Source organism: Armigeres subalbatus, chromosome 3, assembly GCF_024139115.2.
Source record: "Armigeres subalbatus isolate Guangzhou_Male chromosome 3, GZ_Asu_2, whole genome shotgun sequence".
NCBI classification, from domain to species: domain Eukaryota; kingdom Metazoa; phylum Arthropoda; class Insecta; order Diptera; family Culicidae; genus Armigeres; species Armigeres subalbatus.
The window spans coordinates 217183803-217201005 of record NC_085141.1 but is presented as its reverse complement, the minus strand read 5'-3'; the positions used below and the strand labels follow the sequence as shown (position 1 = coordinate 217201005).

Below are 17203 nucleotides of genomic sequence, written 5' to 3'. Positions count from 1 at the left end.
CCAAAGCGATGTTGAATAGCAAACACGAAAGACCATCACCTTGCCGTAACCCTCTGCGGGTTTCGAAGGGACTCGAGAATGCCCCTGAAACTCGAACTACGCACATCACCCGATCCATCGTCGCTTTGATCAACCGTGTCAGTTTATCCGGAAAACCGTGTTCGTGCATTAGCTGCCATAGCTGGTCCCGATCGATTGTATCATATGCGGCTTTGAAGTCGATGAATAGATGATGTGTGGGCACGTTGTATTCGCGGCATTTCTGCAGTACTTGGCGAATGGCGAACACCTGGTCCGTGGTGGAGCGTTCGCCCATAAACCCGCCTGGTACTGCCCCACGAACTCCCTTGCAGTTGGTGCTAGTCGACGGCATAAAATTTGGGAGAGTACCTTGTAGGCGGCGTTCAGCAATGTGATTGCGCGGTAGTTGCTACAATCCAGCTTATCGCCCTTTTGTAGATGGGACACACGACACCTTCCATCCACTCCTGCGGCAAAACTTCCTCCTCCCAAATCTTGGTAATGACCCAGTGCAGCGCTCTAGCCAGTGCCTCACCACCGTGTTTAAATAGCTCTCCTGGTAGTTGGTCAACCCCAGGGGCTTTGTTGTTCTTCAGCCGGCCAATCTCCTCCTGGATTTCCTGGAGATCCGGAGCCGGTAGAATTATGTCCTGCGCGCGTTCTCCCAGGTCCATCACCATACCGCCATCTTCGTCTGCCACATCGCCATTCAGGTGTTCTTCGTAGTGCTGCCGCCACCTTTGGATCACCTCACGCTCGTTCGTAAGAAGGTTCCCGTTTATGTCCTTACACATATCAGCCTGTGGCACGTGGCCCTTACGTGAACGGTTTAACTTCTCATAGAACTTTCGTGTGTTATTAGCGCGGTACAGTTGCTCCGTTTCTTCACGGTCTCGATCTTCCTGCTGGCGCTTTTTCCTCCGGAAAATCGAGTTTTGTCTGTTCCGCGCCTGTTTATATCGTGCCTCGTTCGCCCTCGTGCGGTGTTGCAGCAATCTCGCTCATGCTGCATTCTTCTCTTCCACTAACTGCTCACATTCGCCGTCATACCAGTCGTTTCTCTGATCCGGGGGCACCGTGCCAAGTGCAGCGGTTGCGGTGCTACCAATGGCGGATCGAATATCTCTCCAGCCATCTTCTGTGTGCATCTTTCTGTAATTCGTAATATGCTTGATGTTTTTCGATGTTGTTGTGCAAATGGTCATGCTCTCAGCACCCATGAGTGCTTGTAAATGTGCATGAATTTCAGTGATGGGAAGAGTACAAACATTGAAGACGGGAAAACGCTTATACAGCCAAAAATCGTCTTCTACTGCCAAAAAACTAGTTCATTCGACTTTAATTGTTTGTTGGATTAAGCTCGTTTGTAAATACTCTTAACATGTAATCATGATTGCCTGTTGATATTCCTGAGTGTTTGCGAGTGTCTATAAGTAATCGTAATTACTCGTGATTGCCTATAAGTGTCGACGCGTTCCTGTGAGCTCCAGCTTATGTGAGCTTATTTTCCAAGAGTGGTTCGTAAGTGTGAGCTTTCACTTTTAATTGTTCTAAGATGTTCGTTAGTAAATCCATGCGGATGTAATGAAGGCCCTTGAGTGTTCGCGAATGCTCGTCAGCAGCCATAAGGCTTCTGAGTGATCATTAGTACTTATACATGAGTGTACGTAAGCACAAATGAGTGTTACAATTATGGCCCGTCAGAGCCAGTGAATGCTCTCGAGATCTAAAAACGGCATACTATGTAACATAATTATAATTGAATACCAAATTGTTACTAATTGTAAACTTCTAAAAAACCACGAGTACCATATCGGGGGAAAACGTTATTCTATGTCATAATTGCTTTCGAGGAAGCCTTTTGAGTTGTTACACTTTGCATTCCGGAACACGCTACTGAACCCCATAAAAACGACATTTACACATCGTAGATTAGTATTTTTATCCAGAAAAGAAAGTGTTGTAAACTGAGGGGGAGGGTCGTTTGGACGAAACCCATTCGGCCGAAAGCCATTTGGTTGAATACCAATAGGCCGAACAGACCATTAAGCCGAAACCCATCTAGCCGGACGTCATTTGGCCGAAATGGCCATTTGGTCGAAAGGATCATTAGGCCGAAAGGGTCATTTGGCCGAAAAGGTCATTAGGCCGAAAGGCTCATTTGGTCGAATTAGTCATTTGGCTTGAAAATATGAATGAGAAGTGAGACATCTCACTTCTCACTACTCATTTATCACTTCTCGCTGTAAAAAAATGAAGAAGTGAGTTGTAAGACGTCTCACTACTCACTTCGCGCTTTTCTTACTCTAAGTTTCTATTTTTTCAAATGACCTATTCGGCCTAATGCCTTTTTCGGCCAAATGACTCTTTCGGCCGAATGACCCTTTCGGTCGAATAACCATTTCGGCCAGATGACCCTTTCGGCCAAAGGACCGTTTCGACCAAATAATCCTTTCGGCCAAATAACCATTTCGGCCAAATGACCCTTTCGGTCATATGACCTTTTCGGCCAAACGATCTTTTCGGTCAAACGACCCTTTTCGGCCAAACGGCCCTTTCGGCCAAACAACCTTTTCGGCCAAACAACCTTTTCGGCCAAATGACTCTTTCGACCAAAAGACCTTTTCGACCAAATTACCCTTTCGACCAAATAACCCTTTTGGCCAAACGAACCTTTCGGCCAAACGACCTTTCCGGAAAAATGACTCTCGGTCTAATAACATTTGACCAAATGGCTTTCGGCTGAATGAGTTTCGGCCAAATGACCCTTCCTCGTTCTGAGAAATCGTTATCTATTGAAAAAAAAAATGCTGAAGAAAATGTGTATCAATATTGCTTGGCATGAAATATGAACGTCACCTATTGTACGAGTTCTGCAAATAAGTTTTCGAGCGAGCTCCAGAGCGCCCTCGGAATGTCACTGTCAGAATCATCATATAACGATCAATACACCTACATTATTTTACAAATTATTTCTATTTTTTTCTATACAAATTATTTCAGTTTGACCGTAGATTTTTAATTTAATTATTTTCAGAATGCCTTTCTAGTCATCACTACACTAGCAAAGTACATATCATCAAAGTGAGTCAATTCTGGTGTTAAAGTATTATTAATTTATTGGCTTTTTTCGGTAATAATTATACTACTCAAAGCGAAAGCGAGTAGATGAAAGTAATGAAGATACAGATTCGATTGACACCGCAAGCGAGCGGCAAATGTGAAATGAACAGAAACTGAAGATTAGCAGAGGGCCATATTAGAGAACAAGCATTGTTGAAATCGCTGTTATTCTGCCTAACCACCCAGCCAGGAACGGCTTGGATAGTGACATGGTGATCACTGTACCAAGACAGGCAAAATAACAGCGATTTCAACCTGCTAATGTGCTGTTCGGCAAACGTAAACAGTTCTATTGACTCACATTTCCAGAGATTCATACATGAGCGCGCTAAATCTCTTCACGCATAACTCTCGCAAGCTCATTCTTCTTCTTATTGGCATTACATCCCCACACTGGGACAGAGCCGCCTCGCAGCTTAGTGTTCGCTAAGCACTTCCACAGTTATTAACTGCGAGGTTTCTAAACCAGGTTACCATTTTTGCATTCGTATATCATGAGGCTAGCACGATGATACTTTTATGCCCAGGGAAGTCGAGACAATTTCCAATCCGAAAATTGCCTAGGCCGGCACCGGGAATCGAACCCAGCCACCCTCAGCATGGTCTTGCTTTGTAGCCGCGCGTCTTACCGCACGGCTAAGGAGGGCCCCAGCTCGCAAGCTCATACTTCGCCCAAATTGAATCTTATTCGAACTGTATTTCATCAATTTTTCGTCAATTAGATTCTATAATTAGGAAAGCTTTGATCACCGCGTGACTTTATCGAAATTAATTTATTGGCTTTTTTCGGTGATAATTATACTACTCAAAGCGAAAGAGAGTAGATGAAAGTAATGAAGATACAGATTCGATTGACACCGCAAGCGAGCGGCAAGTGTGAAATGTATAGAAACTGAAGATTTCAACAATGCTTGTTCTCTAATATGGCCCTCTGCTAATCTTCACCAGGATGTTGGCTTTGCAGAAAAAAATATCGAGGGTTAAGTTTGACTATACCCTGAAGACCCAGATATCCGAAACCTTGGGAAGATTTCGCTTCTGAGAGCATGCGAATGCACCTGACATGTTTGAATCCTAAATTGTTTGATAGTTCTAGATACTCAGACAAGTTGCGACATCCTGAACGTTGTGCCAGTGATTAATTTTCAGGAATACCTGATGCTCAAGGTACTCCAAAACGTTCTGGAGTTCAGCCCACGATATCTATCAGATCAATCAAGGCTTTTGCAATGTCCTTATCGGCATTATACACCCCATCTGGTTCAATAATTATATACACATCATAACAATCCAATTTTCTTGAATATGGGATGCTCAAGGTACTCTAAAACGTTCTGGAGTTCGGCTCACGATATCTATCAGATCAATCAAGGCTTTTGCAATGTCAGCACAAGTCAGGCAAATCTGGTTGCAGCAACTTGATTGCGACTGAATCTGGTCACATATGAGTTGCAGTAACCTATATGGAATATGTGTGCTGCTAGGGCTATTTTATTGAAACGAGATGCTCATTATACTCCAAAACGTTTTGGAGTTCAGCTCACGGTATCGATCAGATCAATCAAGGCTTTAGCAATGTCCTCATCATTAGTATAGCTACTCCCTCAATCCAGTTCAATAAGAATATACGCATGATGCAAATCCAATTTTCCTGAATACGAGATTTTCCAGGTACTCCAAAATGATCTGCAGTTCAGCCCACGGTATCTATCAGATCAATCAAAGCTTTTGAAATGTCCTGATCGCCGGTATACCCCCAATTCTGTTCAATAGGTATGTACGCATCATGCAAACCCAATTTTCGTGAATACGGAATCTTCAAGGTACTCCAAAATATTCATGGGTTTAGTTCATAGTATCTACCACATCAATCAAACTTTCACAATATTCTCATCATCAGTATTTACCTAATCCGGTGTAATAAGCGTATGATCATAATTTCCATGATATTCACACCATTCATAAGTTGCTTTATTGGATAGATCACATGATCCGAGTTCCAAAAAGGGTCTATAATATATTGACTCATGCATACAGCTAGTTGCAGCTGCAATAAAGCGACTTTTCGCTCAAGCTTTGGAAGGTACATGCAAGCCTTCTTTGATGGTTTTCGCATGGATTTCTTAGAAATTTTGACTTCCTTGGCATATTTTCTGCTGGAACGCACCAGATCAGACGAGCCGATTTGATCAGGTTTGACATACGTGCAAAGCACGAACATCAACTTCCCGGCTTCCGCTGCTTAGATCCATCATGTAGAGACATTTTAAGGTGATAAACTGTGGCCAAAAGTCATCCTACCACCTTACAAATCTTATTCGGCGTCTTCTGGGCGAGCAACAAACTAGTAGTCACTTCTTTTGCGAACCTTTTTTCAAAATTGCAATAAAACAATTACAAATACTCGTTGCGGCATTTGAAAGTAAACATAAACAAATATACTTTCAACAGTAATTAGTCACTTGCTACTCAAATTAACCCAATATTCAAGTTTAAACATTTTCGCATTATTTTATGCCGCTCCCTGTATTATAGTTTCATTGGCCTTCTTTCCAAGCATTATGGGTCACATTATAAAAATTATGGATCATATAAACAAAATTATGGATCATATGACCAAAGTTATGAAGCATATTACTGAATTTATTTATCATCATCAGGATAAAAATTGCGTAAATTTTACAGTTCATGGATCAAAATATAGTTTTTATGGATTATAAAATTATTCTTTATGGAATCTCTCGAACTATTTTATTGATTTATGGTAGCGTTTTATGGAACATTCAGATGTTATTTGCGGATTGTTTTTCATTTTTTTATGGATCATTTTTGTACATTGAACGGTGCAAAGTAAGGGCTGCCGTATGAGATCGTACTGGCTCAATGAACCTGCTGTGATGTTTAGGGCTAAATGGATACATCGTTCAGGACTTGGTTGATCGGGTAGATCGCACATTCTGAACCCCATGCGGGTTTGAAGAACCATAAAGGCCTGTAGAAACTTGTAAAAGTGTTGAGCGAAATCCTATCGGCTTAATGGACCTGCTGGGATGTTTAGCAATGCACGGGTACATGGTTCAGAACTAGGTTCATCGGGTAGATTGTATGTTTTGAGCTTCATGACGTTTTGGAGAACCAAAAAGTAGCCAGTAGTAGTTTGTAAAAGTAATGAGTGAAGCCCTGTCGGCTTAATGGAGCTGATGGGATGCATAGCGCTGCACGAACACATCGTTCAAGACTTGATTGATCGGGTATAGGGTGGTCTAACCGGTAGTACCGAAACCGGTAATACCGGTATTACAGGCCAATTTTGGGTACCGAAAATACCGGTTTTAGCGACGGAAAAAACCGGTATTTTCGGTATTTCAAATGTTGCTATCAGTATAAAGAATCTGGTATAATTTTCACCTACATGTATCAGCTCAACTACCTGCAATCGCATATCTGTCCTTTGTGAATAAGAAATCCAGAATAGATGGAACAAATATTCGATTACAAGCACTACAAGCAGTAAAGATTCATCGTGCAAGAATTACAATAATTAAATGCGCGCATGAGTAACTTTGCCCAAGTAAGCAATAATGACGACGTTCACGATACAACAAAAATTGATCAACATCGTCATTATTCATACCTGTTGCTTCATTCTCTTAGCCATCTGTCAAACTGCAAATGACCTTTTTTCTGCAATAAACATCGTCATTGGCATCGTCGAGCATTTTCCTGAAATGTATGAAATTATGAAAAAGGTACGAGCCGTAATAGTTCTTTCCCGGAGATCACCTGTGAAAAACGATTTTTTTGCAAAAATTTGCCCGTTCTGAATTAGGAAAAGAATTTGAATTAGTGGTTCAAGCTGCTGTGGAACTACTCCTCAGATTCTGCACTCCATATGAAGCCGATGTGGCGCTCCAATTTGTGTTGGAACAATTATCAAATTAAAACACATAAATTTTCGTCACTTATTCGATGCTTTTAAGGAACGAATCCAAGAGAGACGATCCAAATACGCCGATCTTTTTGATTTTTTGAATAATTCTGCCGTGAAGCAATTACCAAATCAGAAACGATTTTGGCAACAATTCATTGATTCAACAACTGGGCGCGATCTTGAAGCGTCTAATTATTCCTGATGCGACCGTTGAAACTGAGACAACGACCATACCTGATGATCGGTAAGAAAAAGATGCCTCTATGGATATTTTTTCTGGTTTATCGTTTAAAGAACAACTTGTGAAGAGACTGTAGCAGAGCAAAACACTTACGTTGCTGATGGCAAATACGTTGACGCCAGGATCCCTGCATGCAATTCGTAAGGAATTCTCCTACTATGAATCTGAAGGGATTAAGGGCAAGTATTTGACACTGATTTTTAACAGTCTTGGAACTATCCGTCCAACTTCGGTTGAACTTGAGAGGGCATTCTCAGTAGTTGGCAACATTGCCATCAAAATCCAATGCGGATTGGGAAATGAGTCGCTTTAGTTTCGCTTAGCCCAGCTAAACAAGCAATGATTTTAACGTCTGAAGTTTGTCAACAAATTTTGTTTTTCGTCTTAAAGTCCAAATCAAAAGTTATTATTTTAGTACCTGAAATTTTCACAAAAACCGGTATTCTACCGGTATTACCGGTATTGACTCCACCAAATACCGAATACCGGTATTTGTCAAAAATGGCCAATACCGACCACCCTAATCGGGTAGATCATATGTTCTGAACTCAACGCCGTTTTGGAGACCCTGAAATAGGTTACGTTAATTCAAAACCCGATAATTGCATGTCTTATGATCATATAAATATTTTTGGACATATTCTCAGCTTTAGATATTTTTTTTCGAGAGATATTTTCTGATGCATTAGAGGATATGTACTCCAGAACAGTTTGGACGACCTAGGACATCATGATATGTTTTAGAACGCTTTACAAAAGTTGCTGTTATAAAAAAAACTGAAATAGGAAAGCCAGGGAGCAAGATCCGGGTTAATTCAGAAGGGCTTAAAGAAATTGTTATGCTTCCATCCACACTACAAATCACGCGCTGAAAGTGGTGGAATGGGTTTTTGGTTATAAGTAGCTTTTATGACAGAAGATCGTCCCGGGATAAATTGCAATATTTTCCGTACAAAATGAAGTGGCTCGCATTATTTACTTGTGATTACGATCTTTTTTGATTGAAATACCTTGTCTATTTTAGTTTTAACTTCTTTGAAAGTTTTTTAATTCGGAATTTTGATTAAATTGGTACTGTTAATCTGGGATTTCTCCTAGACTCCTGTTTGTGGACACCGCTGAATGAGCGTAAGCATTTGAGCGAATTAAAACCTGCCCGTATAAAAGAGTCTTACGCCAGCACTCATACTTGCGGCCACAGTCTTCCTTAGCGCTTAAGCTGTGCGCTGATACTAAAGCCAACGTAACAATTTCGAGTGTCTACTTTATGGTACCTTTCATCCAAAGTTCATTAGACACACCGTTCCAAAGTTATAGTCCGAAAAGCGAAGCAGAGTCGCAGCGCTCCAAGCGCGGCCTGAAAGCTAGACCCTTATCGATGTAAATGCTACCGCGGTTATGTCGAAATCATGTTTTAAAAGTTATGGCGGACATCGTACTCAAAAACGATTCGTCCGATTTGAACGTGGTTTAGATTTTTGAAACCTTTATAATTTTTCCTGTCATCAAACGGTGCCGATTTTCATTATCTTAAAATAGCTTTTCTGTGCTAGATTTTCATGTCCATCGCGTCCGAAACATCGTTTTTTTTTTCAAAAAGTTGTCAACTCAGAAAAGGGGAAAAATAACTATTTTGTTTTAGCTCCAACGTTGCTGTCTTTCTGATATCCGCCAATCAGCAGGTTAACGTCGTCACATTTTTTTTAATTCCCAGATCTTCCTCGGGAGATTTCCCGAATTTCCCGAGGAAATTTGAAAGCATTTTCCAAGAAAAGGTTTAAAAAATCCTGAGGAAATTTGAAAGAATTTCGCGAGGAGATATGAAACAATTTCCCGAAAAAAATCCCTGGAATTTCCCTAGAAAATTTAAATGAATTTCAAGAAGAAAATCGAATCATTTTCCCGAGGAAAATCGAATGAATTTCCCAAGGAAAATCAAATGAATTTTTCGAGGAAATTAGTATAAATTTTTCCAGGAAATTTGAATAAATTTCCCGAGGAAATTTGAATGAATTTCCCGAGAAAATTCGAATGAATTTCGAGGAAATTCGAATAAATTTCCCGAAGAAATTCAAATGAATTTCCCGAGAAAATTCGAATGAATTTCCCAAGGAAATTCGAATGAATTTCCCAAGGAAATTGGAATGCATTTTCTGAAGAAAATTCGAATGAATTTCTAGAAGAAAATTCAAATGAATTTCCAGAAGAAAATTCGAATGAATTTCTCAAGGTAATTCGAATGATTTTCCCGAGGAAATTGAAATGAATTTCCCAAGGAATTTGGAATGAATTTCCCGAAGAAATTGGAATGAATTTCCCGATGAAATTCTAATGAATTTCCCGAGAAAATTTAAATTAATTTCACGAGGAAATTCGAATGAATTTCCCGAAGAAAATTCAGCTGTATTTACCAAAAAAATTCGGATGAATTTCCTGAAGAAAATTCGAATGAATTTCCTGAGGAAAATTCGAATGAATTTCCCGAAGAAATTCAAATGAATTTCCCAAAGAAATTCGAATGAATTTCCAAAAGAGATTCGAATGAATTCCCCAAAAACATTCGAATGTATTTCCCTAAGAAATTGGAATGATTTTCCCGAGGAAATTTGAATGAATTTCCCGAAGAAAATTCGAATAAATTTCCCAAGTAAATTCAAATGAATTTCTCGAGGAAATTCGAATATTAAATGAATATCGAAAAGTTGGAATGAATTTCTCGAGGAAATTCGAATGATTTTTCCGAGGGAATTCGAATGAATTTCCTGCAGAACATTCGAATGAATTTTCCGAGGAAATTCAAATGAATTTCCGGAGGAAATTCGAATTCATTTCCCGAGGAAATTCGAATTCATTTCCCAAGGAAATTCGAATAAATTTTCCGAAGAAATTCGAATGAATTTCCCGAGGAAATTCGAATGAATTTCCCGAGGAAATTCGAATGAATTTCCCGAGGAAATTCGAATGAATTTCCCGAGGAAATGCGAATGAATTTCCCGAAGAAAATTCAAATGAATTTCCCAAAGAAATTCGAATGAATTTCCAAAAGAGATTCGAATGAATTCCCCAAAAACATTCGAATGTATTTCCCTAAGAAATTGGAATGATTTTCCCGAGGAAATACGAATGATTTTCCCGAGGAAATTTGAATGCATTTCCCGAAGAAAATTCGAAAGAATTTCCCAAGGAAATTCAAATGAATTTCCCAAGGAAATTCGAATGAATTTCCCAAGGAAATTCGAATGAATATCGAAAAGTTGGAATGAATTTCCCAAGGAAATTGAATCGAATTTTCCGAATGATTGGATGAATTTCCCGAGGAAATTCGAATAAATTTTTCGAGGAAATTCGAATGAATTTCCCGAGGAAATTGTAATGAATTTCCCGAGGAAATTTGAATGAATTTCTGGAGAAAAATCGAATGAATTTCCAGAGAACATTCAAATAAATTTCCCGAGGAAATTTGAATGAATTTCTCGAGGAAATTCGAATGAATGACCGTTGAACCGCAAAAAGTTTTCCATGAATTTACGTTGTAGTTGTTACATTCCCCATTCAGACGGTTGATCGTCTACAGCATTGCAGGGTTTCCTAAGTATTGCCTTAACTAGACCTACAAGGATTGGTAATGTTGATGGTATTCTGCGTATTTATCGCAAGTTTCCAATGGAAGAAGATCCGATTATTCGGTTTAACGAAATTATTTCCCATTCAATTCAAAAACCAAAATTTCGTGTTTTTTCTGATCCAATAAGTCCATTTAAGCTCAAATTCCTCTAAATTACTAGCTGAGAGGATATGCGGCCTGAAGTCTAATACCACGACCATGATTCATGCCTAGCTGTGGAAGAAACAGTCTGACAGTTATGAAATTAATTACAGGAACTGAATAACTGACCGAATAACTGATTTGTCGGTATTTTACATGGTTTACGGTGTAAACCCGTAAACAATAATTACCGAGCTTCGGTGTTCAACTTAATCTGTAGATTTAAAAAACACATTAATAAAATATTAAAAAAAATACCGAGCACAGGAGACGAGAACAAGTGTGTAGGCAAATAATTCACCAGTTTACATAACAAAGCTTAGGTACCACGTTTGAACTCGGTCACAGAAAGTTTTCCGCAAACTAAAACGAACGTAGAGAAATCTGGGGAATTGGAGAATTTTTAAATCGAGGCAACAGAATAATTTCAGTTTGTTCATTTGAAGGCATGTGATGTGCCTACATATAGGTACATACAAATCAATTATAGAAGAACAAAAACCAATTGATCGATCCAACGGAAAATCGCAAACAGTTTACCAAGAGTATATAATTAACCGAAGACACGTTAAATAAATATTTCTAACACGGGTTGCTCGTTGTTTTATGCCACTTTCTCTTACATCGTGTACACATCACCATCACCACCTTCTCTTCTCGGCAAAAATGTACAAAACTAAAAAATATGAAATCTGTTATGATCAAAACCCTAAAACTGGGACAAACCGCGAACTTCCACTACAACGCATAACGACCCACGAATCTCTCGCACGGTGGGTTCGGCCGAATGTGAATGACGCGCAGATTCCACGACGAGGAACATGCGAACTTACTAAATTCGATGTGGCTAACCGCTATCACGTTCCTTTGCGTGGGCTACGGCGACATCGTCCCAAACACTTACTGCGGCCGGGGGATCACTCTAACCTGCGGAATGGTGGTAAGTACAAGACAGTCTCCTCATCACCAGCCTTCCACCACTACTACTGACGCCAAACTAACAAATACACAATGCTTTTGCAACTCGCATAAAATACACAATACGACACGGAACACCTTCAAGTCACGAATGGATTGATTATTTACACTTTTGCACACTAACAGCATCATTAGTAGCAACAGAATCAAATTTTAACTGCAGTTTCAATATTATAATATATTTTTACAGTCCAACTATTCAAAATATTCATTTACATGACGGTTTCGATTTGAATTTGTGGCTGAGTGATTGCAAATTAATGCAAATGAAACAAATTCAGGTGTCGATCATATGATTTATATATTACCTACAGTAGAATTCATTTCTTCTATAAAATTTACTTCTTGAAGTTTCACTATGAAAGCACATTTTTTCACATATCACCACGTATCAAGATGACTGACATCGCTACCTCAATTTTAAATGCAATCAAAGTGAGTGTCACTCCTCTCGACATGCGGTTCACTGAATTGGTCGTTTAAGTAATTCAAAAATGTTTTATCACATTCACAAATCTCTTCACCTGTTATCTGGAATCTCGCGTTCTACTCTCAATTCGGTTGTGGCTGACATTTCACCAACTCTGTACTCTCCGTTTCTAAATCTGAATAATATCTCCCGATTAACCCTACTCGTTTGAAGTTGTGTGTTTTTATTTTCTTGTTATGATTTCGCTTGAACTGGGGTGTAATGTAAATTGACTCAATATTATCAAATAAAATGTTATAAGAAATAATCGATAAACATAAGCAAACCAAAAACGTTTGCTGTCGAGGAAGGAGAAACCTACAAATAAATTCCTTCAAAATAAATAGTTAAACTTTTGCAGCACTGAGTAAAAATAAAAACTTCCGATAAATAAAACGGTTGGTTGGAAATCTATGAAATCAGACATAGATTAAGCGGTTTAACAATGTATCATGATAAAAATCAATCGAATCATTAACACCTTTCCTGTCATCCTCTGTTAGTTAAATTGTACTTTACCAGAAAAAAATGCTAGCTATGTCCAGATTCTCTCAGCAATTTCAATGACAGCAAACCTCATAAATCAATTTATGTTTATGTTTCATAAAATATAGTTACACATTCCTTCAAAATCAAGCTCGCTCTCTCCAAGAACCAACTCAAAATCCAACGATTACAGCAGAAGAAAAATCATCCATAATTTGGTTGTTGACCGATTTGTCTACAGGTTTCATGATGAAGAACATGCCAATCTCTTGAACGCCATGTGGTTAATCGCCATAACCTTTCTGAGCGTTGGCTTCGGCGATATCGTACCGAACACGTACTGCGGTCGGGGCATTGCAGTTAGTACGGGTATTATGGTGAGTCCAATCAAGCTAAATTACTTTTCCCATTGTTCTGTCCAACTGTAGCGCAAACCAACGAAAACAAAACGATTCAACTCAACCAACGTCAAAAGTAGTGAATTTTGTAGGACAACTCTACTAAAAAAATGGTAAATGGCGGCTTTGGCAGATTTGTTTTTATCGCTGATATTTTTTGTCATTTTAAAGCATTTTATGACCTTATTCAGAAAATTATTTCGATAAAACTCCTTCTTCCAAAAGTTAGATAAAAACTACCAAAGCTGTCAATTACTCTAGACACCGATATAAACTCCCTCGTTATAAATCTAACTTTCCGATCGAAGAGCATGATTATTGCATCCGTACTACATTAGTAGAAACATGACATAAAGAGTAGAGAGTGTTTAAAATATGCACCCTAAATCCATACAAAAGACTAAACTTGAAATCTTTAGCTTTTTTATCATTTTAAATAAAATAATATAAAAAGACATAGGGGGAATGACGGCTTTGGCAGGTTTTGTTCTATTATTGGCAGGGGGGTTTTTTATGACTGACTAGGCTCAAATTTGGCCTAAACATTCGTTGCATATCAAAGAATATTGTGGCCAAATTTCATAAAATTTGGTCGACAAAAACCCCCCTGCCAATAATAGAACAAAACCTGCCAAAGCCGTCGGAAACCAAATAAACACTTTCAATTAAGCTAAACAAAAACCACGTATAGTAATCTTCCAAAAAACAATTTCTTACACATTCATATCCGATAAAAAAACGTATACCTCGCAAGGGTGCCTATTCATGGGTGATGTCATTTGAAAACAATATTCTATATTGATTGTATGAAATTTTGGATTCCTTCAAGTGCAATTCCGTTCAATACAGTTTTTATGCGGTCATATTTAATGCTCGTACGAGCTTTCATTGAATAAGCGTCGAGTAAGTGGAATCCATTGTAATAACATTAGATAATCTCCCGTGATGAACTTATTTTTTTATCTATTGTATTTATTTGACAGGCTCAGGCGTGTATAACACTTAACGGAGCCGAGACTCTTAATGATATTTACAATCGATATCATCTTATTATCAACAGTTAGTAAGGGAAAGGGACAAAGACCAAGATACTCGTGGCGACTCAAGGTTAGATTGCGTAATTTGGTGATGGACGGGGTTGGGATTTAGGTTTGAGGTATTTCAGCTGCTCATCCGGATATTTGACGTCATTTCTGATTTGTCGTAGCGTCGTGCTCGAGTTTTGGTTCTTCAGGGAGCATCTTTCGGATGGCCAGAGCTTCATGGTACACGGAACAATGAGACAGAGACAAGAAAAAAAACTGAGAAAGAAAAAATTGAAGTATTAAACTTTGATGTCAGACGAGCAAAGAAAGGCATAGATGGCCTGCAAATACACCACCTCCCAAAACACCTCTTAGTTCCCGGAAGGGTTGTTTACCTCGGGCCACGAGGGTATCCAATAGTTGCTCTCTTGAGGCGCCATTTTCCGTGCAATACCAAACTACGTGATCGATGTCATCGTAACCGGCTCCACACCTACAAAGATTGCTATCGACCAGGTTAATTCTATAGAGATGTGCGTTTAGTGAATAGTGATTGGACATAAGCCTCGACATCGTGCGAATGAAGCCTCGGCTTAAGTCCTCACCTCTGAACCACGCTAGCGCAGAAACTTTAGGAACTATGGAAAATAGCCACCGTCCAAGTTCATTGTGTGACCAATTCATTTGCCAATTTTGAAGAGTACTCTGACGGACTAATGGGAAAAACTCGTTATTCGAGATTTGTCTATCATAAACTTCACCTTCCTGTGCGCCCACCTTTGCTAGCGAGTCCGCCTTCTCATTGCCATAGATTAGGCAATGGGACGGGACCCATACAAAGGTAATCTTGAATGATCTTTCGACCAAATCACGCATCTGCTCTCTTATGTTTGTAAGAAAGTAAGATGCGTGCTTAACAGGTTTCATCGACCGGAGTGCCTCGATAGAACTAAGACTATCCGAGAAGATGAAATAATGGTCTACGGGCTGATCGGAAATAATCCCCAAAGCGAAGTTAATTGCTGCCAGCTCAGCAACATAAACCGAACACGGTTCCTGAAGTTTTCGAAAGGTGGTTGAATTTTCATTGAAAACACCGAAGCCAGTGGATCCGTTAATGCGAGAACCATCAGTGAAATATCTGTTGTTGCAATTGACATGTTCATATTTTTCGGAAAAAATAGGGGGAATAGATATGTGTCGAAGGTGATCTGGTATTCCTTGAATAGCATGTTTCATGGATAGATCGTATTCAATTGAGGAACTGTCGTTGATGAAGTGGGCTCGAGGTGGATTATAACATGGAAGACAAAGATCTGACGATATGTAGGTGAGGTAGACCCTCAGGAATCTTGACTGACGAATCAGTTCAAGCATATTATCGAAATTTTCAAAGACAAGTGTGTTACTTGTTCCACATTTGATCAGTATTCTAAGTGAGAGTTCCCAGAAACGGTGCTTTAAAGGAGTGACTCCAGCAAGTACCTCCAGGCTCATGTTATGCGTTGAATGCATACAGCCAAGGGCAATACGCAAACAACGATACTGAATTCGTTCCAATTTGATTAGATGGCACTCAGCTGCTGAGAGGAAGCAGAAAGAGCCGTACTCCAAAACAGAGAGAATAGTCGTTCTATAGAGTTTGATGAGATCTTCCGGGTGAGCACCCCACCATGTTCCAGAGATAGAGCGTAGAAAATGAATCCTTTTCCGGCATTTCTCTATCAAATAATCAATATGGGGTTTCCAGGTACATTTGGAATCAAACCAGACTCCAAGGTATTTAGAAGATAAAGATTGATTGATGTCATCATTCAACAGCTTTAGTTTCAGTTGAGCAGGGTACCGCTTCTTAGTAAACACAACCAATTGAGTTTTTGCGGTGAAAACTCGATCCCTAAATGCCTGGCCCAAACAGTCAGATTATCAAGGGTACTTTGCAATGGTCCTTGCAAGACAGCTGCACATGGACCTCTTAGGGAGATCACGGCATCATCGGCAAGTTGTCTAAGCGTGCATTGTTCTTCCAAACAATTGTCAATATCTTTAACATAGAAATTATAAAGCAAGGGACTTAAGCATGATCCTTGGGGAAGGCCCATGTAGCTATTTCTGGAAGTTGTCAGAGTGCCGAGAGTAAAGTTCATATGTTTTACTGACAACAAATTGTACAAGAAATTATTCAAAATAACCGGTAATCCACTACTGTGCAGATTTTCCGACAGTACTTCTATGGAAACAGAATCAAAAGCGCCCTTAATATCCAAGAAAACTGAAGCCAGTTGCTCCTTGTGCGCATAGGCCAGTTGTATATCTGAAGAGAGCAACGCTAGACAATCATTTGTTCCTTTACCTTTTCGAAAACCGAACTGAGTATTTGACAGTAATGCATTTTGCTCGACCCAATGGTCGATTCTTGAAAGGATCATTTTTTCCAATAATTTTCTCATGCAGGATAGCATGGCAATCGGTCGGTATGAATTGTGATCAGACGCTGGTTTCCCAGGCTTTTGAATAGCTATTACTTTGACCTGTCGCCATTCTGAAGGTACGATATTGTACTCCATAAAGCAGTTGTACAGGTCAAGTAACCGTCTTTTTGCGATATCTGGGAGATTTTTAAGAAGATTGAATTTGATGTTATCGCATCCCGGAGCAGAGTTATTCGATGACAGAAGAGACATAGATAGTTCCAGCATTGAGAATGGTCCACCCAATGAACCGGGATCAGTGAATGATTCTCGAAATAGCGGTTCTGCTGGTAC

General features: G+C 39.4%; 1 protein-coding gene across 1 annotated transcript in view; it reads left to right on the top strand.

The window, feature by feature from the left end:
• Nucleotides 1-17203, top strand: part of LOC134225479 (small conductance calcium-activated potassium channel protein) — a 634818-nt gene that overhangs the window by 531886 nt on the left and 85729 nt on the right. Inside the window, exon 7 of the mRNA XM_062705584.1 lies at nucleotides 13257-13392. Coding sequence (XP_062561568.1) covers nucleotides 13257-13392 — 136 coding nt within the window. The remainder of the gene's footprint in view (nucleotides 1-13256; nucleotides 13393-17203) is intronic.